This window comes from Bombina bombina, chromosome 3 (assembly GCF_027579735.1).
Source record: "Bombina bombina isolate aBomBom1 chromosome 3, aBomBom1.pri, whole genome shotgun sequence".
NCBI classification, from domain to species: Eukaryota; Metazoa; Chordata; class Amphibia; order Anura; family Bombinatoridae; genus Bombina; species Bombina bombina.
In genome coordinates this window covers 14,288,535-14,316,404 of record NC_069501.1, presented here as the reverse complement: position 1 = coordinate 14,316,404, position 27,870 = coordinate 14,288,535, and the positions used below count along the sequence as shown (strand labels likewise).

At 37.8% G+C, this 27,870-nt stretch overlaps 1 protein-coding gene across 4 annotated transcripts in view; it reads right to left on the bottom strand.

Annotated features, from left to right (window-relative positions):
• LOC128652790 (uncharacterized) overlaps positions 1-27,870 on the bottom strand; it is a 653,660-nt gene that overhangs the window by 113,530 nt on the left and 512,260 nt on the right. For 3 of the 4 annotated variants that reach the window (XM_053705722.1, XM_053705724.1, XM_053705725.1), the window contains one exon: positions 27,083-27,322. The exons of the other annotated variant lie outside the window; for it this stretch is intronic. In XM_053705722.1, the coding sequence (XP_053561697.1) occupies positions 27,083-27,322 (240 nt within the window). The remainder of the gene's footprint in view (positions 1-27,082; positions 27,323-27,870) is intronic. 4 annotated transcript variants of the gene reach the window in all.

Below are 27,870 nucleotides of genomic sequence, written 5' to 3'. Positions count from 1 at the left end.
CAGAGCTATCGTGCTTGCCTCTTAATTCAGGCAATCTAGATAATACCTCTGACAGGGTATTATTCATGATTGCAGCCATGTCCTACAAGGTAATCGCTATGGGCGTCCCTGATGTAATTGGCGCCATATTAGCGTGCGTCCCCTGAGCGGGAGGCGAAGGGTCTGACACGTGGGGAGAGTTAGTCGGCATAACTTCCCCCTCGACAGAACCCTCTGGTGATAATTCTTTTATAGATAAAGACTGATCTTTACTGTTTAAGGTGAAATCAATACATTTAGTACACATTCTCCTATGGGGCTCCACCATGGCTTTCAAACATAATGAACAAGTAGGTTCCTCTGTGTCAGACATGTTTAAACAGACTAGCAATGAGACTAGCAAGCTTGGAAAACACTTTAAAACAAGTTTACAAGCAATATAAAAAACGTTACTGCGCCTTTAAGAAACACAAATTTTCCCAAATTTTGAAATAACAGTGAAAAAATGCAGTTACACTAACGAAATTTTTACAGTGTATGTAATAAGTTAGCAGAGCATTGCACCCACTTGCAAATGGATGATTAACCCCTTAATACCAAAAACGGAATAACAAATGACAAAAACGTTTTTTAAACAGTCACAACCACTGCCACAGCTCTACTTTTTTAAATAAAAGAGTGATAGATACAACTGTACGAGACAATCGTACATCAAATGCAAGTACATCAGGACATAAATGGAAGCATTACAGACATAACGTAAATATCTATGAAAAAGGTGTCAGTGTCCTGACAAGACATAGTGTAACATCGAGGGGGGGGGGGGGGGAGAGGAGGTAGGGGAAAAGGAAAGGTGGATATGCTAAGATGACTATGGAAAAAAAGGGGCCAATTCAGGCATATAAGGGTGAGGCCGGGTCGTCTGCCTATGTGGTTAGGGGTGTACTGCCATCTAGGTGTCGAAGGTGGGGAGCCAGAGAGTATCAAACCTGTTTTTCCAATCGGACCATACCAGTTCGAAGAAATCAGTCCTACCCGAGGCATAATAGATACTCTTCTCCATAGAGTACATGTATGCCATAGTGGATATAATATCCGACCAGGCTGGGGGGAGGGATCTTTTCCAAGATCTCGCTATATTAAGTTTAACAGCTGACAGGAGGTAAATACAAAGGGAACCATAATGTTTGGATAATTTGCATATGCCTAAGTGGAACAGAGCCCTCTCAGGAGTTCTGGGTATGTCGATACCTAAACTGGTTAATGTAGAGAAACATTTGTTCCAGATAGGTTTGAGTCTGGGGCAGCTCCACCAAATGTGGATCATATCCCCTATATGTGAGCAGTCTCTCCAACAGGTGGGGGAGGCCCCCGGGAAGATTTTCGCGAGTCTAGCTGAGACGTAGTACCAGTGCGTGAGCACTTTAATGTAGGTTTCAAGGACGGTAATGCAATGGAGGGTTCTCTTTGTAAATAGGAGCGTGCGTTGCCACTCTAGGGGGGGTTTCGTGAAGTCTAACTTCCGTTCCCACTTCAGGATATGTTGGGCTTTGTCAGCTGGGATAGCACCTTCCATAAGGGAATAGTGTAAGGACAGTGGTTTGCCCAGTCTGAGCCCCTGTTGCCATCTAGCTTCCCAGATGGTAAGCTGACGAGGCAGAGAGAGATGGTAAGCTGATGAGGCAGAGAGGGTTTGAATCCCCACCGAGATAAGAAGCTAGTAACTCTGGAGTATTCAAATTTCATATACAAGGGTGTGGATGGAGTAATATTGAGTTGGGTGTAGGGGGAGAAAGTTGTATGTGGCGAGGTAGACCATAGGTCTCCCACCTTCATGATACCCAGCCGAGCCCAGGCGTTCGGATGGGAGTCCGGTAAACCGGACAGAAGACCGGTTACAGAGGTAATTGGGGAAGGATGAGGGGCTACCTTGGGATTATGCCTCAGGCAGTCCCAGGCGGACAGGCATTCCTTAATAATCGGGTTAGAGGCATCTAGATTCCTTTTGCAATGGGGTGGCGTCCATATTAGGTCCCTTAAAGTAAGGTTATGTGGTAGGGAGGCTTGTTCAATAGACCTCCATTTACTATCTGAATCTTTGACACCCCATTGAGAGATATGGGTGAGCATAGCAGCATCCGCATACCTAAAAATAGAGGGAGAAGCAACCCCGCCGTGCATTCTAGGGTATTGCAGAACATTATGGGCAACTCTAGGGGGTTTACCCTGCCATATGTATTTAGTACATGTGCTCTGGAACTGTACGAGAAGAGTTCTGGGTACTCTTATTGGTAGACAACGAAGGGCGTACGTGAGTTTAGGAAGATAACTCATCTTTAGGGCCGTTATGCGTCCTAACCAGGATACACATTTGAAGTTCCATCGTATGGGCAGAGACCTAAGCTCGGTCAAGAGGGGTTTGAAGTTATCTTCAATAATTTGGGGGAGAGAATTAGATAATTTAACACCGAGATGGGAGACGTACTTATGGCTAGGGATAAACTTATATTTTCTACATAAGCTTTTGGAGACCTCCTCGGGGAACCCAGAGGTGAATAATTCAGATTTCGAGTGGTTTAATTTATAGTACGACAAGGCACTAAATGTCTCTAGAAGGGACAGGAGTCTCGGAATCTCTCGTGAGGGTCTGGAAAAAAACAGGGTGGTATCATCTGCGAATAGGGCTACTTTGTGAACCGTACCGTGTAGGGTGATTCCCGAAATCTCTTTATCTATCCTAATAGCCGCCGCCAGTGGCTCCATGGCCAGTGCGAACAAAATCGGGGAGAGGGGGCAACCCTGTCGGGTGCCATTGGAGATAGGGAAGGGAGTGGGGTTAAACCCCAGACCTCTCACTGAGGCCACTGGAGAGGAATATAGGGCCTTAATTGCCAAGATAATTCGCGCAGGGAACTGGAAGTCCTCTAAGACCCGCCAAAGGTACTCCCATCTGACGCGGTCAAAGGCCTTCTCGGCATCAAGAGAAAGCACCGCAAGTGGTCTATTCAGTCTCTTGGCTTCTAGAAGTATGTCAAGGAGCCTCCTGGTGTTATCTGGGCCCTCTCTCCCTGGTATGAACCCGACTTGGTCTGGGTCGATAAGTGTTGGGAGCAACTTTGCTAGCCGGTTAGCCAAGATTTTGGCGTAGATCTTAACGTCGGTATTGATGAGTGAAATGGGTCGGTAATTAGCGCAGAGGGTAGGGTCTTTATTGGGTTTGGGAATGGTGATGATGGAGGCCTCAAGGAATTCCTTATCGAATTTCCCTGTGGACAAAGCCCTATTGAAAAATCTGGTAAGTATAGGGGCTAGTTCTGCTAGGTATGTCTTGTAGAAAATGGCCGTGAAGCCATCCGGCCCGGGGGCTTTAAGAGATTTTTGTTTTTTAATAACCGATTTAACCTCCTGGCTAGTAATCGGGGTGTCAATGCACTCTTTATGAGATTCGTCAAGGGTGGGGAGCTCGAGGGAGTGAAGGAAGGAATCTATGTTTTCCGAGGGGGCTTTCCCGATCGTCGTGGCATCGCCTATATTATAGAGTTCAGAGTAGAACTTATGGAACTGTTGGCCTATCTGGGAAGGGAGTCGGACAGATCGCACACCCTGTTTGATTTTGTGGATACGAGTGGCACCTGCACGCTGCCTGATTTTATTTGCTAGTAAAGAATCTGCTTTATTGCCTTTGGAGTACAGGAGGTGTTTCAAACGGAGGAGATTGGATTGTGTCTTACGGAATTCTAACTGGCAAATATGCCGCCTAAGGTCTTCCACCTCAGATTTGCAGGCTACCGGGCTCGAGGACCGCCGTTGGGTTTCAAGAACCCGCAGTCTGCAGTGTGCTTGGGAGAGGGAGAGGCCCGCTTGTCTCCTGAGGTGAGCCTGCTTGCGGATGAAAAGGCCTCGCAGAGTAGCTTTAAACGCACCCCATATCGTGTTCTCGCTAACTTCTGGGGTATCATTGGTCTGGAGGGTGAAGCAAATCTCCTTCCTGATCTCCTCCCTAAACGGGACATCCGAGAGGAGATGGTGTGGCAGTCTCCATGGGGCTCTGGCCTTGGTAGTGTGACTAGAGTCAATGTCTAAGGTGATAAGGTCATGATCTGACCACGGGCAGAGATGAATGTTCACGGAGCGGACCAGATCTAGGTCTGTGGGGTGGCAAAAAAAGTAATCTAGCCTAGAGTATGTAGCATGTGGGTGGGAGAAGTGGGTAAAATCTTTGTCTAGAGGATGGAGGGACCTCCAAATATTACTGTGGCTTTTTACCTCCCTCAATACGACTTTTGAAGCCTTTTGAGCCCTTCAGAGAAGTCCTAGATCATGCAGGAAGAAGCTGGATGTCTGTGTCTGTAATTTTTGCTGTGCAAAAAAATTCCAAAATAGGCCCCTCCCACTCATATTACAACAGTGGGAAGCCTCAGGGAACTGTTTCTAGGCAAAATTCAAGCCAGCCATGTGGAAAAAACTAGGCCCCAATAAGTTTTATCACCAAACATATGTAAAAAACAATTAAACATGCCAGCAAACATTTTAAAATACACTTTTATAAGAGTATGTATCTCTATTAATAAGCCTGATACCAGTCGCTATCACTGCATTTAAGGCTTTACTTACATTACTTCGGTATCAGCAGCATTTTCTAGCAAATTCCATCCCTAGAAAAATATTTTAACTGCACATACCTTATTACAGGAAAACCTGCACTCTATTCCCCCTCTGAAGTTACCTCACTCCTCAGAATATGTGAGAACAGCAAAGGATCTTAGTTACTTCTGCTAAGATCATAGAAAACGCAGGCAGATTCTTCTTCTAAATACTGCCTGAGATAAACAGTACACTCCGGTACCATTTAAAAATAACAAACTTTTGATTGAAGAAATAAACTAAGTATAAAACACCACAGTCCTCTTACGACCTCCATCTTAGTAGAGAGTTGCAAGAGAATGACTGGATATGGCAGTGAGAGGAGGAGCTATATAGCAGCTCTGCTGTGGGTGATCCTCTTGCAACTTCCTGTTGGGAAGGAGAATATCCCACAAGTAATGGATGATCCGTGGACTGGATACACTTAACAAGAGAAATGGCCCTCAAAAGTGTCTTTACATTGCGGTCTATGGGTACTGTGTGTCCCCTGTAAATATACAGTTAGGTCCATAAATAATTGGACACTGACACAAGTTTTGTTATTTCAGTTGTTTACCAAAATAAATTCAAGTTACAGTTAAATAATGAATATGGGCATAAAGTGCAGTCTCAGCTTTAATTTGAGGGTATTAACATCCAAACTGGAGGAAGGAAGCTATTAAATATGTAGACCCCTATTTTTCAAGGGACCTAAATTAATTGGACAATGGACTCAAAAGCTATTTCATGGACAGGTGTGGGCTATACCTTTGTTATTTCATCATCAATTAAGCATGTAAAAGTTCTGGAGTTGATTCCAGGTGTGCCATAAGGAAGATGTGCATTTTGAAGCTGTTGCTGTGAACTCATAACATGCATTCAAAGCAGCTCTCAATGCAAGTGAAACAGGACATCCTTAGGCTGCAAATAAAAAAAGAAGATATCAATCAGAGAGATATCAGGAACATTAGGAGTGGTCAAATCAGAGTGGCCAAACAGTTTGGTACATTCTGAGAAAAAAAGAAAGCACTGCTGAGCTCTGCAACACAAAAAGACCTGGATGTCCACGGAATACAACAGTGGTGGATGATCCTAGGATCCTTTCCATGGTAAAGAGAAACCCCTTCACAGCATCCAGCCTAGTGAAGAACATTCCCCAGGAGGTAGGCATATCATTATCCCAGTCTACCATAAAGAGAAGACATCATGAGGGCAAATACAGAGGGTTCACCACAAGGTTCAACCCATTTATAACCCTCAAGAATAGAAAGGCCAGATTATACTTTGCCAAAAATATGTAAAAAAGCCAGCCCAGTTCTGGAACAGCATTCTTTGGACAGATAAAACTAAGATCCACCTGTACCAGAAAGACAAGAAGAAACAAGTATGGAGACGTCTTGGCTCATGATCCGAAGCATACCACATCACCTGTAAAACACAGTGTAGGTAGTGTGATGGCATGGACATGCATGGCTTCCAATGGCACTAGGCCATTAGTGTTTATTGATGATGTTACAGAAGACAGATGCAGCCAGATTAAATAGCACTGCAGAACCTGTTGACACTCTACAAATGACCGATAATAGTAATAATAATAATTGTCTGTTTAAATTCAGCCAAATTCACCAAAGTTGAATTGGAATTTTCTGCAATGGCCAAGTCAATCACCTGATCTCAATCCAATCGAGCATGCATTTCGCTTGCTGAAGACAAAACTTAAAGCAGAAAGACCCAGGAACAAACAACAACTGAAGACAGCTGTAGTAAATGCCTGGCAAAGAATCACAAAGTAGGAAACCCAGCGTTTGGTGATGTCAAATGCGTTCCAGATTTCAAGCAGTCATTGCCTGCGAAGAATTCTCAACAAAGTATTAAAAATTAACATTTTATTTATGATTGTGTTAATTTGTCCAATTACATTTGAGCCCCTGAAATAAGGGAACTGTGTATGAAATTGGTTGCTACAGTAGGGTTGTATGAAATTGGTTGCAATTCGTAAACGTTTAATACAATATTTTTGTTCAACCCACTGAATTAAAGATGAAAGTCTGCACTTCAATTGCATCTAGGCTGTTTCATTTCAAATCCATTGTGGTAAAGTACAGAGATAGAATTATGTATACACATATTAACACATATATATATATATATATATATATATATATATATATATATATATATATATATACACAAATTTACACTGCTGTGTATATTTACACTTGCTGTGCTAGGTTATCTGCCGTGTCTGACGGCATGAGAACGAGGCTTCCATTGCAGCCTATGTAAGCATGAGCGCAAAGCTTCCCTGCATTGCACCTAACTTGTAATACCAGCGCACACACGCATGCACTGGTATTACTGAGTGGAGCGCCAATATCCCGCTTGCAAAAGCGATATTTAGCGCCCAACACATAATCTGGCCCGAATTCTTGCACCAACCTTTACGGGACACACTGAGTCTACAGAAGCCTCAACACATTATCACAAGACCACTAACTGTGTGAAATTCCCTCTACTTAAAACTCCTTATAATATATAGCCATTATTATTGTTATTGCCCTAAGGGTTAGAGCAAACATTGATCTTGCTAATCTGCCACATCAATGTCATTGAAGTACCCTCTGTCCTGACCCAGATCAAATTATTTTGCTTTTAGATGACAGAAATCCTCATAATTAAAATAAAAATCTACCAAGGCTCCTGCAGGGTATGGTTAGTATTGCCGAAATGATTCAGAATTTATGTCCTACATATTAATACTAACATTGCACTGTAATCACTGTATTAGTATAAGCATGCAGATTGTATGTCCTACATATTAATACTAACATTGCACTGTAATCACTGTATTAGTATGAGCATGCAGAATGTATGTCCTACATATTAATACTAACATTGCACTGTAATCACTGTATTAGTATGAGCATGCAGAATGTATGTCCTACATATTAATACTAACATTGCACTGTAATCACTGTATTAGTATGAGCATGCAGAATGTATGTCCTACATATTAATACTAACATTGCACTGTAATCACTGTATTAGTATGAGCATGCAGAATGTATGTCCTACATATTAATACTAACATTGCACTGTAATCACTGTATTAGTATGAGCATGCAGATTGTATGTCCTACATATTAATACTAACATTGCACTGTAATCACTGTATTAGTATGAGCATGCAGAATGTATGTCCTACATATTAATACTAACATTGCACTGTAATCACTGTATTAGTATGAGCATGCAGAATGTATGTCCTACATATTAATACTAACATTGCACTGTAATCACTGTATTAGTATGAGCATGCAGAATGTATGTCCTACATATTAATACTAACATTGCACTGTAATCACTGTATTAGTATGAGCATGCAGAATGTATGTCCTACATATTAATACTAACATTGCACTGTAATCACTGTATTAGTATGAGCATGCAGATTGTATGTCCTACATATTAATACTAACATTGCACTGTAATCACTGTATTAGTATGAGCATGCAGAATGTATGTCCTACATATTAATACTAACATTGCACTGTAATCACTGTATTAGTATGAGCATGCAGAATGTATGTCCTACATATTAATACTAACATTGCACTGTAATCACTGTATTAGTATGAGCATGCAGATTGTATGTCCTACATATTAATACTAACATTGCACTGTAATCACTGTATTAGTATGAGCATGCAGAATGTATGTCCTACATATTAATACTAACATTGCACTGTAATCACTGTATTAGTATGAGCATGCAGAATGTATGTCCTACATATTAATACTAACATTGCACTGTAATCACTGTATTAGTATAAGCATGCAGATTGTATGTCCTACATATTAATACTAACATTGCACTGTAATCACTGTATTAGTATGAGCATGCAGAATGTATGTCCTACATATTAATACTAACATTGCACTGTAAATCACTGTATTAGTATAAGCATGCAGAATGTATGTCCTACATATTAATACTAACATTGTACTGTAATCACTGTATTAGTATGAGTATGCAGAATGTATGTCCTACATATTAATACTAACATTGCACTGTAAATCACTGTATGAGTATGCAGAATGTATGTCCTACATATTAATACTAACATTGTACTGTAATCACTGTATTAGTATGAGTATGCAGAATGTATGTCCTACATATTAATACTAACATTGTACTGTAATCACTCTATTAGTATCAGCATGCAGAATGTATGTCCTACATATTATTACTAACAATGCACTGTAATCACTGTATTAGTATGAGCATGCAGAATGTATGTCCTACATATTATTAATACTAACATTGCACTGTAATCACTGTATTAGTATGAGCATGCAGAATGTATAACCTACATATTAATACTAACATTGCACTGTAATCACTCTATTAGTATCAGCATGCAGAATGTATGTCCTACATATTTTTTTTTATAAACAGCAATGTATACAATTAGCACAATTTCTTTTCCTTTTATGCCACGCAGGGCTGAGTTATTATATATCATACTTAGAGAAAAAAAAACACAAGAAAAAGAAAGGAATAAAGAATAAGAAAACGGTTATACATAATCAAATTATTAACATTATATATTTATATTTGTACACATTGCTGAAAATTTTAAATTTTTTCCTTACAGACAAACAAAACAAATCAATACAGAAACAAAGACAAAACAAAACAAAACCAAGAACAAAAAAAAAATAAGAAAAAAAAAATAATAATTTCTACATATGTCCTACATATTAATACTAACATTGCACTGTAATCACTGTATTAGTATAATCATGCAGAATGTATGTCCTACATATTAATACTAACATTGTACTGTAATCACTGTATTAGTATGAGCATGCAGAATGTATGTCCTACATATTAATACTAACATTGCACTGTAATCACTGTATTAGTATGATCATGCAGAATGTATGTCCTACATATCAATACTAACATTGCACTGTAATCACTGTATTAGTATAATCATGCAGAATGTATGTCCTACATATTAATACTAACATTGTACTGTAATCACTGTATTAGTATGAGCATGCAGAATGTATGTCCTACATATTAATACTAACATTGCACTGTAATCACTGTATTAGTATGAGCATGCAGAATGTATGTCCTACATATTAATACTAACATTGCACTGTAATCACTGTATTAGTATGAGCAGCAGAATGTATGTCCTACATATTAATACTAACATTGCACTGTAATCACTGTATTAGTATGAGCATGCAGAATGTATATCCTAAATATTAATACTAACATTGCACTGTAATCACTGTATTAGTATGAGCATGCAGAATGTATGTCCTACATATTAATACTAACATTGCACTGTAATCACTGTATTAGTATGATCATGCAGAATGTATGTCCTACATATTAATACTAACATTGCACTGTAAATCACTGTATTAGTATAAGCATGCAGAATGTATGTCCTACATATTAATACTAACATTGCACTGTAATCACTGTATTAGTATGATCATGCAGAATGTATTTCCTACATATTAATACTAACATTGCACTGTAATCACTGTATTAGTATGATCATGCAGAATGTATGTCCTACATATTAATACTAACATTGCACTGTAATCACTGTATTAGTATGATCATGCAGAATGTATGTCCTACATATTAATACTAACATTGCACTGTAATTACTGTATTAGTATGAGCATGCAGAATGTATGCCCTACATATTAATACTAACATTGCACTGTAATCACTGTATTAGTATGATCATGCAGAATGTATGTCCTACATATTAATACTAACATTGCACTGTAATTACTGTATTAGTATGAGCATGCAGAATGTATGTCCTACATATTAATACTAACATTGCACTGTAATTACTGTATTAGTATGAGCATGCAGAATGTATGCCCTACATATTAATACTAACATTGCACTGTAATCACTGTATTAGTATGAGCATGCAGAATGTATGTCCTACATATTAATACTAACATTACACTGTAATCACTGTATTAGTATAATCATGCAGAATGTATGTCCTACATATTAATACTAACATTACACTGTAATCACTGCATTAGTATAATCATGCAGAATGTATGTCCTACATATTAATACTAACATTGCACTGTAATCACTGTATTAGTATGATCATGCAGAATGTATGTCCTAAATATTAATACTAACATTGCACTAGTAATCACTGTATTAGTATGAGCATGCAGAATGTATGTCCTACATATTAATACTAACATTACACTGTAATCATTGTATTAGTATAATCATGCAGAATGTATGTCCTACATATTAATACTAACATTACACTGTAATCACTGCATTAGTATAATCATGCAGAATGTATGTCCTACATATTAATACTAACATTGCACTGTAATCACTGTATTAGTATGAGCATGCAGAATGTATGTCCTACATATTAATACTAACATTGCACTTGTAATCACTGTATTAGTATGAGCATGCAGAATGTATGTCCTACATATTAATACTAACATTGCACTTGTAATCACTGTATTAGTATGAGCATGCAGAATGTATGTCCTACATATTAATACTAACATTGCACTGTAATCACTGTATTAGTAAGAGCATGCAGAAGGTATGTCCTACATATTAATACTAACATTGCACTGTAATCATTGTATTAGTATGAGCATGCAGATTGTATGTCCTACATATTAATACTAACATTGCACTGTAATCACTGTATTAGTATTAGCATGCAGAATGTATGTCCTACATATTAATACTAACATTGCACTTGTAATCACTGTATTAGTATGAGCATGCAGAATGTATGTCCTACATATTAATACTAACAATGCACTGTAATCACTGTATTAGTATGAGCATGCAGAATGTATGTCCTACATTTTAATACTAACATTGCACTGTAATCACTGTATTAGTATGAGCATGCAGAATGTATGTCCTACATATTAATACTAACATTGCACTGTAATCAATGTATTAGTATGAGCATGCAGATTGTATGTCCTACATATTAATACTAACATTGCACTGTAATCACTGTATTAGTATGAGCATGCAGAATGTATGTCCTACATATTAATACTAACATTGCACTGTAATCACTGTATTAGTATGAGCATGCAGAATGTATATCCTACATATTAATACTAACATTGCACTGTAATCACTGTATTAGTATTAGCAGCAGAATGTATGTCCTACATATTATTAATACTAACATTGCACTTGTAATCACTGTATTAGTATGAGCATGCAGAATGTATAACCTACATATTAATACTAACATTGCACTGTAATCACTGTATTAGTATAATCATGCAGAATGTATGCCCTACATATTAATACTAACATTGCACTGTAATCACTGTATTAGTATGAGCATGCAGAATGTATAACCTACATATTAATACTAACATTGCACTGTAATCACTGTATTAGTATGAGCATGCAGATTGTATGTCCTACATATTAATACTAACAATGCACTGTAATCACTGTATTAGTATGAACATGCAGAATGTGTTTCCAACATATTAATACTAATATTGCACTGTAATCACTGTATTAGTATGAGCAGCAGAATGTATGTCCTACATATTAATACTAACATTGCACTGTAATCACTGTATTAGTATGAGCATGCAGAATGTATGACCTACATATTAATACTAATATTGCACTGTAATAATCACTGTATTAGTATGAGCAGCAGAATGTATGTCCTACATATTAATACTAACATTGCACTGTAATCACTGTATTAGTATGAGCATGCAGAATGTATGTCCTACATATTAATACTAACATTGCACTGTAATCACTGTATTAGTATGAGCATGCAGAATGTATGTCCTACATATTAATACTAACATTGCACTGTAATCACTGTATTAGTATGAGCATGCAGAATGTATGTCCTACATATTAATACTAACATTGCACTGTAATCACTGTATTAGTATGAGCATGCAGAATGTATGTCCTACATATTAATACTAACATTGCACTGTAATCACTGTATTAGTATGAGCATGCAGAATGTATGTCCTACATATTAATACTAACATTGCACTGTAATCACTGTATTAGTATGAGCAGCAGAATGTATGTCCTACATATTAATACTAACATTGCACTGTAATCACTGTATTAGTATGAGCATGCAGAATGTATGTCCTACATATTAATACTAACATTACACTGTAATCACTGTATTAGTATGATCATGCAGAATGTATGTCCTACATATTAATACTAACACTGGACTTGTAATCACTGTATTAGTATGATCATGCAGAATGTATGTCCTACATATTAATACTAACATTACACTGTAATCACTGTATTAGTATGAGCATGCAGAATGTATGTCCTACATATTAATACTAACATTGCACTGTAATCACTGTATTAGTATGAGCATGCAGAATGTATGTCCTACATATTAATACTAACATTGCACTGTAATCACTGTATTAGTATGAGCATGCAGAATGTATGTCCTACATATTAATACTAACATTGCACTGTAATCACTGTATTAGTATGAGCATGCAAAATGTATGTCCTACATATTAATACTAACATTACACTGTAATCACTGTATTAGTATGATCATGCAGAATGTATGTCCTACATATTAATACTAACACTGGACTTGTAATCACTGTATTAGTATGATCATGCAGAATGTATGTCCTACATATTAATACTAACATTACACTGTAATCACTGTATTAGTATGATCATGCAGAATGTAGGTCCTACATATTAATACTAACATTGCACTGTATTCACTGTATTAGTATGAGCATGCAGAATGTATGTCCTACATATTAATACTAACATTGCACTGTAATCACTGTATTAGTATGAGCATGCAGAATATATTTCCTACATATTAATACTAACATTGCTCTTTAATCACTGTATTAGTATGAACATGCAGACTGTATGTCCTACATATTAATACTAACATTGCTCTGTAATCACTGTGGCCTAGATTTAGAGTTGGGTGGTAGCCGTCAAAACCAGCGTTAGAGGCTCCTAACGCTGGTTTTTACCGCCCTCTGGTATTTGGAGTCAGTCAGGAAAGGGTCTAACGCTCACTTTCAAGCCGCGACTTTCCATACCGCAGATCCCCCTACGCCATTTGCGTATCCTATCTTTTCAATGGGATCTTTCTAACGCCGGTATTTAGAGTCTTGGCTGAAATGAGCGTTAGAAATCTAACGACAAAACTCCAGCCGCAAAAAAAAGTCAGTAGTTAAGAGCTTTCTGGGCTAACGCCGGTTTATAAAGCTCTTAACTACTGTACTCTAAAGTACACTAACACCCATAAACTACCTATGTACCCCTAAACCGAGGTCCCCCCACATCGCCGCCACTCTATTACATTTTTTAACCCCTAATCTGCCGTCCGCACGCCGCCGCAAGATACGTTATACTTATGTACCCCTAATCTGCTGCCCCTAACACCGCCGACCCCTATATTATATTTATTAACCCCTAATCTGCCCCCCTCAATGTCGTCTCCACCTGCCTACACTTATTAACCCCTAATCTGCCGACCGGACCGCGCCGCTATTATAATAAAGTTATTAACCCCTAATCCGCCTCACTCAAGCCTCAATAATCCTATAAGAAATAGTATTAACCCCTAATCTGCCCTCCCTAACATCGCCGACACCTAACTTAAATTATTAACCCCTAATCTGCCGACCGGAGCTCACCGCTACTCTAATACATTTTTTAACCCCTAAAGCTAATTCTAACCCAAACCCTAACACCCCCCTAAGTTAAATATAATTTTATTCTAACGAAATAAATTAACTCTTATTAAATAAATTAATCCTATTTAAATCTAAATACTTACCTGTAAAATAAACCCTAATATAGCTACAATATAACGAATAATTATATTGTAGCTATTTTAGGATTAATATTTATTTTACAGGCAACTTTGTTTTTTTTTTAACCAGGTACAATAGCTATTAAATAGTTAAGAACTATTTAATAGTTACCTAGTTAAAATAATTACAAATTACCTATAAAATAAATCCTAACCTAAGTTACAATTAAACCTAACACTACACTATCAATAAATAAATTAAATAAACTACCTACAATTATCTACAATTAAACCTAACACTACACTATCAATAAATAAATTAAATACAATACCTACAAATAACTACAATTAAATAAACTAACTAAAGTACAAAAAATAAAAAAGAACTAAGTTACAAAAAATAAAAAAATATTTACAAACATCAGAAAAATATTACAACAATTTTAAACTAATTACACCTACTCTAAGCCCCCTAATAAAATAACAAAGACCCCCAAAATAAAAAAATGCCCTACCCTATTCTAAATTAAAAAAGTTCAAAGCTCTTTTACCTTACCAGCCCTGAAAAGGGCCCTTTGCGGGGCATGCCCCAAAGAATTCAGCTCTTTTGCCTGTAAAAGAAAAATACAACCCCCCCCCAACATTAAAACCCACCACCCACATACCCCTAATCTAACCCAAAGCCCCCTTAAATAAACCTAACACTAAGCCCCTGAAGATATTCCTACCTTGTCTTCACCACACCGGGTATCACACCGATCCGTCCTGGCTCCGAAGTGTTGATCCAAGCCCAAGCGGGGGCTGAAGAGTGATGTCCATCCTCCGGCTGAAGTCTTGATCCAAGCGGGCAGAAGAGGACATCCGGACCGGCAAACATTTTCATCCAAGCCGCATCTTCTATGTTCTTCAATCCGATGACGACCGGCTGATCTTCAAGACCTCCAGCGCGGATCCATCCATCTTCACCGACGACTTCCCGACGAATGACGGTTCCTTTAAGGGACGTCATCCAAGATGGCGTCCCTCGAATTCCGATTGGCTGATAGGATTCTATCAGCCAATCGGAATTAAGGTAGGAAAACTTGAATCTGATTGGCTGATACCTTAATTCCGATTGGCTGATAGAATCCTATCAGCCAATCGGAATTCGAGGGACGCCATCTTGGATGATGTCCCTTAAAGGAACCTTCATTCTTCATTTGGATGTCGGAAGAAGATGATGGATCCGCGTCGGAGGTCTTCAAGATGGAGCCGTTCGTCATCGGATGAAGATAGAAGATGCCGCTTGGATCAAGATGGTTGCCGGTCCGGATCTCCTCTTCTTCCCGGATAGGATGAAGACTTTGGAGCCTCTTCTGGACCTCTTCAGCCGCCGCTTGATAGAAGACTTCAGCCGGATGATGGATCGCCAGCCCCCGCTTGGGCTTGGATGAAGATTTCGGAGGCTTGGATCAAGACTTGAACCTGGCATGGTGAAGATAAGGTAGGAAGATCTTCAGGGGCTTAGTGTTAGGTTTATTTAAGGGGGGTTTGGGTTAGATTAGGGGTATGTGGGTGGCGGGTTGTAATGTTGGGGGGGGTATTGTATGTTTTTTTTTACAGGCAAAAGAGCTGAATTATTTGGGGCATGCCCCGCAAAGGGCCCTTTTCAGGGCTGGTAAGGTAAAAGAGCTTTGAACTTTTTTAATTTAGAATAGGGTAGGGCATTTTTTTATTTTGGGGGGTCTTTGTTATTTTATTAGGGGGCTTAGAGTAGGTGTAATTAGTTTAAAATTGTTGTAATATTTTTCTAATGTTTGTAAATATTTTTTTATTTTTGGTAACTTAGTTCTTTTTTATTTTTTGTACTTTAGTTAGTTTATTTAATTGTATTTATTTGTAGGTATTGTATTTAATTAATTTATTGATAGTGTAGTGTTAGGTTTAATTGTAGATAATTGTAGGTATTGTATTTAATTAATTTATTGATAGTATAGTGTTAGGTTTAATTGTAACTTAGGTTAGGATTTATTTTACAGGTAATTTTGTTAATATTTTAACTATTTTATCTATTAAATAGTTATTAACTATTTAATAGCTATTGTACCTGGTTAAAATAATTACAAAGTTGCCTGTAAAATAAATATTAATCCTAAAATAGCTACAATGTAATTATAATTTATATTGTAGCTATATTAGGATTTATTTTACAGGTAAGTATTTAGCTTTAAATAGGAATAATTTATTTAATAAGAGTTAATTTATTTCGTTAGATTTAAATTATATTTAATTTAGGGGGGTGTTAGTGTTAGGGTTAGACTTAGCTTTAGGGGTTAATCCATTTATTATAGTAGCGGTGAGGTGCGATCGGCAGATTAGGGGTTAATAATTGAAGTTAGGCGTCGGCGATGTTAGGGAGGGCAGATTAGGGGTTAATACTATTTATTATAGGGTTAGTGAGGCGGGAGTGAGGCGGATTAGGGGTTAATAACTTTATTATAGTAGCGGTGAGATGCGGTCGGCAGATTAGGGGTTAATAAGTGTAGGTAGGTAGCGGCGACGTTGGGGGCGGCAGATTAGGGGTTAATACATATAATATGGGGTCGGCGGTGTTAGGGGCAGCAGATTAGGGGTACATAGGGATAATGTAGGTGGCGGCGGTGTACGGAGCGGAAGATTAGGGGTTAAAAAAAATATGCAGGTGTCAGCGATAGCGGGGTTGGCAGATTAGGGGTTAATAAGTGTAAGGTTAGGGGTGTTTAGACTCGGGTACATGTTAGGGTGTTAGGTGCAGACGTAGGAAGTGTTTCCCCATAGGAAACAATGGGGCCGCGTTAGGAGCTGAACGCTGCTTTTTTGCAGGTGTTAGGTTTTTTTTCAGCTCAAACTGCCCCATTGTTTCCTATGGGGGAATCGTGCACGAGCACGTTTTTGAAGCTGGCCGCGTCCGTAAGCACCGCTGGTATCGAGAGTTGAAGTTGCGGTAAATATGCTCTACGCTCCTTTTTTGGAGCCTAACGCAGCCATTCTGTTAACTCTAAATACCAGCGGTATTTAAAAGGTGCGGCCAGAAAAAAGCACGTGTAGCTAACGCACCCCTTTGGCCGCAAAACTCCAAATCTAGGCCTGTATTAGTAAGAGCATGCAGAATGTATGTCCTACATATTAATACTAACATTGCGCTGTAATCACTGTATTAGTATGAGCATGTGGAATGTATGTCCTACATATAAATACTAACATTGCACTGTAATGACTGTATTAGTAAGAGCATGCAGAATGTATGTCCTACATATTAATACTAACATTGCACTATAATCACTGTATTAGATCAGGGACTTCCTGTTGGGCGGAGCTAGCGGAGGCTATGCTAGCACAGAGCTCTGAGGAAAAGAGCTAACTAACATCGACCCTAAGCTTTTGGCTTCCTTGGCCCGTGTCTATAGTGGCCTGGAAGGTGTAGCTAACATCGCTACTTGCTGGGAAGTCTCACATATGCCTAAGAGGCCCTGTCGGCTAGGGCTTGACAACAGGCAAGAGTATCCTGAAGGTATCGTATCCCGGAAACAAGGAGGAGCAAGACAGAGCCGACCTTGCTAACTGAGTTCACGGTGAGCGCGGAGTACAGCGGCAGAGACGCCGGAAAAAGGGCAGCCACCCGCAGAGAAGGCAAGCAAGCAGAGACCCACCATTGTGCCCGGCGGTCCGAAAAAACTCCAGCGGAGGACATGCAATCAGCCTATGCTGAGGATCCAGAGCCGTGAGTAACAGAGGGGGTTTCCCCGCATAACCGCTATCCATAATCAGGTACGCTTGGCTATAGAAGCTGACATGCTGGGGGCTGAATACGTCTAAAAGGATTACTGCTTGACTGTCTGCATTTAAAAATTGACGCATGTACTAACATTGAACTGAGACTGCTTTCTTGTTTCCTGCCTGTGCCCATATTCAAACCCTATCCGCTTGCACTAATAACTTTGTGCTTACGGCCTGATTCTGACAATAAGCATATGGAGGGGGGTGGCGGACAGGCCTAAAAGAGGGCAAGCAGTCATATAGAAGGCAAGTGGCAAAATTGTTTAGCGAGCCACTACAGTGCCCATCGGATTTAGACTCTCAGTTAAAAGTAAAGAGAGAGAGGGGAAGAGCTGAAGAGAAGGAGAGAGAGGGGAAAGGAAAAGGAAATTTCTCGAAAATTCTCCAACTTTGTTAAACTTGACTTGCTTGCAACAGCTCGGGACCTTTTGTATGACCCTTTCTTTAGTTCCTGCCTTTGCTTAGGAGCATAAACGGGCGAGGTGGGGACTGTTAACGGCTAAAAGGTACTAACTGAGACGGAAAAGCTGCCTGCTTTCACTAATATTACCACGCTTATGCCTTAAAAACACAGTTCTACTTAAGGGGGGAAAAAAATACGCCACCCAATCTAACTGATACACAAATACATAAAAAGGCCTTTAACAGCTGGGAAGAAGCAAAAGACTCTGACAACATCAGTAAGGACCACCTGGCTATTGATTTATGTTTAATTTAGTACCCTCTGAATAGAGTCTTTGAGAACTTTCTATATTAGGAGGAGGGAAAAATGTAATAGGAATGGGACAATATCCCTTCTCATATATGCTAATTCTCTCTCACTTTCTTCCAACAAGAAATTTGACCGGGACTGACTAAGTGAAGCAAATCCTGTGCCTGTTCCAGAGACTACCGGATTTTGCTGGGTTATTTTGTGCTCTTTGTGTTTTGTGTTTATGTTCTTGGTTACTTTTAAGCTCTGTACCAAATGTTCTCTCCCTGATATCTCTCTATAAAAAAATATATTGATTAAGGTGTAGTTATCAAAATTATATTGCAAGGAGAGTTGGAGGAAACAACACCTACGAGATATATAGGTATTTGATGACCACTAATTTAAATCTGGCACCAAATATGGGAGTTAAAAAATAGCTACGTTTCTAATATTGTCCCCCATTGACCTATAATAGAGAAGTTGAAATAGTGAAAGATCAGGGGAACATAACAGTGAAGGAGGAATAAGACTCTGCTAGTGGTCTCTCTGCTAGTGTAGTTATTCAGATTGATAATAGATATTTGAGGATTCTACATAAATTTTTCTTAGGCCACTTTTTTCTTACTGCAGATTTAAGGGCAGGTGGCACTGCATTTATTACACGTACACTAAGATTCTTTTTTTCTGTGATTTCACGCTCACCTTTCTAACCTCACAGCCACACTTCCCCCCCTTTTTTATTTTTATTTTTCCAATACTCACTCCACTCTCTATATGGCACATTGACACAATCACACTCCTGTATATTTTCCCACGAATACGATCCTCACCCCTCGGTCTCACTTGTCTTTTGCACCCTCCCCTTTCTACACAACACTCCCTGTGATAAAAACACATTTTTTTTTATCTCTATGGACAAATATATGTCACACTCCAAATCCAATTCACCCGCAATGCCACCTAAACACAAGGAGAAAAGGCCTAAGCCCAATGATTTAGAAACTAGCAACGAGGGAAACTCGAATAATATTGATAATACAGTACTTCTCCATCAGATCTCAGAGTTGTTAATGCCTCAATTTGATGTAGTGAAACAAGAAATAGCCAGTTTGACAACTGAGATTAGACAATTTTCATCTAGAATGTCTGAGTTGGAAACTAGAGTTTCGGATATAGATGACAGGATTATTACTCAGGAACAAATAGCTACCAGCCAGGATAAGAGGCTAACTGTACTACACTCTAGAATGGAGGAGTTAGAGGATAGGTCACGCCGCAATAACCTTAGAGTTATTGGCCTCCCAGAAAGTGGGGAATTTATGGATCTTTTAAAATTTGCCTCCACTACACTTCCCAGACTTTTAGGTAGCCAGACAGAAAATTTAGTAATTTCAGTGGAAAGAGCTCATAGAATTGGCCCAGTCCGGAATAAGATGGATAGGATGATTAAACCTAGACCTGTAATTATCAGATTTTTAAATTTTCAAGACAAATTTCACATATTGAGGTTGTACCGTAAAAATAATGGTATTATGCTAGGTCAAGCGAGGCTCTTACTGTTCCAAGATTTTTCATCAGAAACCCAAGCAAAACGAAGAGAAATGTCACCATACTGTTCCAGACTAATTAGAGCTAACTTTAACGCCAGATTAGTTTATCCGGCGAAAATTGTACTGGTAAAGAATGGTGACATACTCACGTTTACGAAAGCAGAAGATGTGCAGACTTTTTGTCGTAATAATAAGGTGGAGTAATTAGATGAATGGGTTCATGATAGTAGGTTTAAATTTCTGGGGTTTTTTATGACAATGGTATTTTTGTTGTTAATGTCTTCACGATTGGAGATATATGTTGCTTTTTTATTCTCTACATTTTTAAGCTTTACTTATAATTTGCATGGCTTCCCCCTCCCCCTCCCCCATTTTTTTTTTTTTTTTTTTTTCTCCCTTACCCCCCCTTCGAGGTCTTCTCTCCCCCACTACTAAATTCTTAATTAATGGCTCACAGACTTAATTTTTTGTCTTGGAATATAGGGGGAATTTCCTCCCCGATAAAACGGAAATTAATGATTAAACATTTAAGTACCCATAAACCAGACATAGCTCTTACACAGGAGACACATTTATCCCCCATAGAAGCATCAAAACTTAAAACTAAATGGGTAGGGGAGGTGGTCTATACACCATGCAATCAGCGGAAAAGGGGGCTGGCAATTCTTTTTAATAAACAGTTGAATTATCAGATACTATCATCAGATAACGACAAAGAAGGAAGGTACCAAATTTTAGAAGTTCAAATTAATAAAAATCACTTTGTTTTATGTAATCTTTATGGCCCGAATAAAACGGAGAAAGAATTTTGGGAAATGTTAAGTCTTAAACTATTTCAGTTTGCAGGAAAAAATATAATAGTGGTGGGTGACTATAATATGACATTTTCATATACCCTGGACAGATTTAACAGTAAATCTACGGATAAGAAGACAAGGGAAGCTATAATTCTTCGCAGGTTTTGTCAGAAGCTCGCCCTTAAGGATATCTGGCGCGCTCAACACCCAGACTATAGAGAATATACGTGCGAATCAAAGTCCTTTAGATCTTTTTCAAGAATTGACTTCTTCCTAATTTCTACTTCATTGATGAGGCTAGATATCAAAACTGATATAAAGGAAATTAAGCTCTCGGATCACGCAATAATTTCTTTAGAGATAAAATATAAAGACCCTATACAAGGTAATAAAGCCCGGTTCTTCTTTCCCCAGTATCTCACTCATAGTATAAAATTTAGAGCTTGGCTACAAGAAAGGTGGAGAGAGTTTTCGGATTTTAATAAGGACTATAGAGATAAACCGGAAGTATTCTGGGAGACCGCGAAAGCGGTACTGAGGGGAGAAATAATAGCCTATATGGTTAAACATAAGGCAGTAAGAAAACATAGGGAAGAACAGCTAGCCAACACAGTTAAAAATGCTTATTCACGCTATATTCAGACTCCATCAACACCTAATTGGAATAAATATAATAACGCAAGAATAGAAAGAGATATCTTTTATAAACAAATGATGATTATGGAGGAACATAAGCAGAAAGCTTTTTTTTCTGGAAGCCAGGGTATTTCTGCAAAAATTTTAGCTAAGATCACTAAATTAAGGCAACAGAAAAACTATATAGCAGCTATAAATTATCAGAACAAAAAACTGATTAAAGCTTCAGAAATAAGACATGCTTTCCTGGATTACTTTCAAAAAGTTTACGCCTCTAGGCCAGTAGACAAAGTTAACAAAAGAAATTTCTGGCAAAAAATTAAACTACCACAAATTCAGAGTCACGATTTACAAATGCTTAACAAACCTATCTCAATGGAAGAGGTAGCTGAAGCGATAAAAAAGCTTAAATCAGGTAAAGCCCCAGGTCCTGACGCCCTCCCAGCTGAGTTCTATAAACTCTTACAGGAATATCTCCTTTCCCCTCTTTGTGATCTATTTAATCAATATTTTGTTAGCAATAAGACACAATCTTCTCTGTTTGCTGCCTCGAATGTGGTCCTGATTTTGAAGAAGGGAAAAAATCCTGAATTACCAACATCATATAGGCCTATATCTCTTCTGAATCAGGACTACAAGTTGATGACGGCTATTATTTCTAATAGACTGAAAAGATGTTTAGAATATATTATACATCCAGATCAGGTCGGGTTCATGATAGGGAGAAATCCAGTCAAAAATATACGAAAAGTCCAGTTAATATTAGATTTTTTTGCAAATAAGGTATTTAGGAAATCCCATTCGAGACCAGACTTAGCGATACTCACGGTCGATGCCGAAAAGGCATTCGACTCGATAGGTTGGGACCATCTCTTTACCTCGCTAGAAGGTTTTGGTATGAGAGGACGTTTTCAGCAGTTTATACGAAAGCTTTATCAAAATCCTTTCTCATCAGTTATAGTTAATGGAGATACATCAGACAGGTTCCTTCTGAAGAGAGGTACGTGGCAGGGTTACCCACTGTCGCCTTTACTATTCAACCTTTCGTTGGAACCTTTGGCAATCTATTTGAGACAGGAGTTGAAGGGGATAAGAGTAGCTGGTCAAGATTTTGTTTTATCACTCTATGCTGATGATCTCCTCCTATTCTTAAGTAATACAACACAATCTATACCAAAAGTTTTAGAGATATTCAGGTTATTCGGTTCCTTCTCTGGGTATAAGATTAACAATGAAAAATCTGAATTACTATGAATATATAAACCAAGAACTAAGCTCTCCCATCCTTTCCGTGAAACCAAACATATACAATACCTAGGTACAACACTTAGCAATAATCCAGAATTCTGGTATGAACTTAATTTTCCTAAATGTATCGCGGAGATACAAGACAAAATGAAAACCTGGGCTAATCTTCCTTTAAGTATCTCAGCTAGAATCATGTTTATTAAGGCAATCCTGTTCCCTAAATTGTTATACTTCCTCCAAAATTTTCCCCTACTATTATATAATAAAGATATTCTGCGATTGCAGAGGAGCTTCAATAACTTTATATGGCAAGATAAAAAACCGCGTATAGCCTTATTTACGTTAACACTTCCAAAAGTCTGTGGTGGACTTGTCTGTCCAAACATTAGATTTTACAATTACGCGGCGCTTTGCAAATTTGCGATCGATTGGATCACTGAAAAAGAACAAGTTACGTTATTGAGATTAGAATCACATTTAATAGAACCATTTAGTCTGAAAGCCGCTCTGCATTGTCCATTGGCCAAATTGCCTGTCAGTATAACACAGTTTGTTACTATTAAAGACATTATAGGTGCTTGGCAGAAGATTTGTACAGGAACTAAAAATAATTTCCGTAAGTCCGAATTTCTTCCCATACTGGGCAATCCAAATTTTCCTCCAGGTTTGACAGCATCAGTTTTTTCGGTTTGGGCACAAGAAGGCCTGCATTCTTTAGGGCAGGTTTGTCAGGGAAAAAAATTGATAGTAAAAACTTTTGATGAATTAAGAACCAAATATAATTTACCAAAAACATCGTTTTATGCTTACTTACAAATTCGTCACTGGATAGAGACTCTAAAGGCAGAAACAGGGCCTGATTTAGATATGGGTAATTTAGGTAGGATAATAAAATTACATCATGAAGGCATTAATAATATTGCACAGATATATAAATTGTTAATTAACTATTATGGAGGAATTCATATCAATATACTAGTAAGGAAGTGGAAGAAAGTTCTGCCTCAGGTGGAGGGCGAGGCGATCACTAAAAGTGTAAGTCTAGCTACTAAAGCGACGGTCTCAGTTAGTTGGCGTGAATCGCACACTAAACTAATCAATATGGCATATCTCGCACCAGCTAGGCTAGCTAAATGGGATGGAGGGGCAGGTTTATGCCCCAAGTGCAGGAAGGAAATGGCAGATCTATTACACTGTATATGGGCTTGCCCTAAAGTTATACAATTCTGGAAAAGAGTAAATTTTTGGTGTAATAAGGTTTTGGGAATACAGATTAAAATTACAATAAGTGAAATTCTTCTTTTATTTAAATATGACATAGTAAAAGCTAACTTTAAATTTCTGAACGCAGTGATATTAGTGGGAAGAAATGTGATATTCACGAATTGGAAGGCTAAAACAAACCCCAGATTCTCAGAATTTCTGAAGAAAGTCCAGCATCAAATAAGAACAGTATAATATGAAAAATTATAATAATAGGCAATTACAGCAATTTTTCACTAAGTGGAAGTTGACGATTCTATCCTTCCCCATGATAGTGCAACTCCAATTAACTTCTCCCTTCCAAAAGTCGGAGTGGTTTAAACATCAAGTAGAAAGGGGACAGTTCCCAAGAATATGGTTACCGAGTCAGGACCAGTAGTGGGGGAGGGGTACCCCTCTTTCCTTCTTTTCCCTTTTCATCCCTTTTTTTTTCTTCAACACTTATCCTTTTTTTTTTTTTTCTTTTTGGTAAGCCAGTGTTAATTTAACTGGCTAACCCAAATTGCGATGGGAAGAGCACTTGCCCTCCTAAGGCCATAGACCTAGGGAGCAGGTGCACTGACCTCGCGGCCATTAGCAAGACTGAATTTAGTTCCATTGGATATATTGAATTACCTGAAGTTAGTATCAAAGTTAAAACTGGAAAAGCCACCAATTTTTGTATTAACTTCCTTTCACAAAGGTAAAGGAAATATTGTAATAGTTAGTAGATATGGTTAGGGAAGTCTGGCTAATGTTACGACTCTATGTATGAAAATGTTTTGTTTTGATTTCTGTGAATATACTGATACCACACTACTAAAAAACCAATAAAAATTATTAAAAAAAAAAAAAAATCACTGTATTAGTATGATCATGCACAATGTATGTCCTACATATTAATACTAACATTGCACTGTAATCACTGTATTAGAATGAGCATGCAGAATGTATGTCCTACATATTAATACTAACATTGCGCTGTAATCACTGTATTAGTATGAGCATGCAGAATGTATGCCCTACATATTAATACTAACATTGCACTGTAATCACTGTATTAGTATGAGCATGCAGAATACATTTCCGACATATTAATACTAACATTGCACTGTAATCACTGTATTAGTATGAGTATGCAGCATGTATGTCCTACATATTAATACTAACATTGCACTGTAATCACTGTATTAGTATAATCATGCAGAATGTATGTCCTACATATTAATACTAACATTGCACTGTAATCACTGTATTAGTATAATCATGCAGAATGTATGTCCTACATATTAATACTAACATTGCGCTGTAATCACTGTATTAGTATGAGCATGTGGAATGTATGTCCTACATATAAATACTAACATTGCACTGTAATCACTGTATTAGTATGAGCATGCAGAATACATTTCCGACATATTAATACTAGCATTGCTATGTAATCACTGTATTAGTATGAGCATGCAGACTGTATGTCCTGCATATTAATACTAACATTGCACTGTAATCACTGTATTAGTATGATCATGCAGAATATATTTCCTACATATTAATACTAGCATTGAACTGTAATCACTGTATTAGTATGAGCATGCAGACTGTATGCCCTACATATTAATACTAACACTGCATTTGTAATCACTGTATTAGTACGAGCATGCAGAACATATGTCCTACATAGTAATACTAACACTGCACTTGTAATCACTGTATTAGTATGATCATGCAGAATGTATGTCCTACATATGAATACTAACATTGCACTGTAATCACTGTATTAGTATGAGCATGCAGAATGTATGTCCTACATATTAATACTAACATTGCACTGTAATCACTGTATTAGTATGAGCATGCAGAATGTATGTCCTACATATTAATACTAACATTGCACTGTAATCACTGTATTAGTATGAGCATGCAGAATGTATGTCCTACATATTAATACTAACATTGCACTGTAATCACTGTATTAGTATGAGCATGCAGAATGTATGTCCTACATATTAATACTAACATTGCACTGTAATCACTGTGTTAGTATGATCATGCAGAATGTATGTCCTACATATTAATACTAACATTGCACTGTAATCACTGTATTAGTATGAGCATGCAGACTGTATGTCCTACATATTAATACTAACATTGCACTGTAATCGCTGTATTAGTATGAGCATGCAGAATGTATGTCCTACATATTAATACTAACATTGCACTGTAATCACTGTATTAGTATGAGCATGCAGAATGTATGTCCTACATATTAATACTAACATTGCACTGTAATCACTGTATTAGTATGAGCATGCAGAATGTATGTCCTACATATTAATACTAACATTGCACTGTAATCACTGTATTAGTATGAGCATGCAGTATGATATGGATAGACAGAGAGCAATTATGGCAAGAAATAGAAAAACATGTTGTAATGGCTGGGATTTGTATGATTACTAGAAACCCCTGTAAGTGTGTTTGTGATTCAGACATGAAGGTTTTGTATATGAGAGGACAGTAATAGCTATGATATGATGATTATAACATGGAACATGTAGTGCTTTGCAAAAAGCTAAGAAGACAGTGAGTATTTACACTTTTAGAGAGAGTGAATCTTCTATAGGTGGCACTCACCTGGGCACGACACGTTGCTCACATTACTGTGATTTTCACTGACGGTGTTTGTCACCGTACAGCTGACGTTCTGTGAGTAGGGGGAGTAGCCGATATTTAACAAATTCCAACTTGACTCTTGGATTGTCCCATCTAATTTCCATGTATATGTTTCATTTGTCCCTCTCTCTACAATACAGAGGATCACGGCGCTGCCATCCGGATTACACGTTATGTTCAGATAAGGGACTGACAGAGGATCTGGGGGTATTAAGTGGTTCTGTATCAGAGCAAATAGTGCTGCTGTGCACATTGTTTTATTTAGCTTTTGGTATCACCTTCTGGGTTTTATTGCTTATCCTTAAACTAAAAGCAATGGGAAGAGATAAATAAGTATTGGTAATTCATGATGATGAGTTAATAAACTTTTCTGTAAAAAGTCAGAAATTGGGGCTGTATAAATAATTAATAAAATAGCCCGGTGCTGAAGTTATCAAACTAACAAGTGTTGTTATAATATTAAGATTTGTTCAAGAAAAAAACAATCACAAAACAAATTTATGCAAAGGGAAATGCTCAGAGCCCAACTCAATCCCTCTTAACCCAAAAATGCTGGAAGAGACTATAATAATCTAATACCTCTCTGATTTCTTTTAAAGGAGGAAATGTCATAATCTAATTTGTTACAGCACATTGTATCACTAGTAACCCGGTTATCTATGTGTTAAACCAACAAAGGAAGCACGAGTGTGTCATTTTATCACTGGTAATCCTGAAATCTATGACCTAGATTACAAGTGCGATATTAC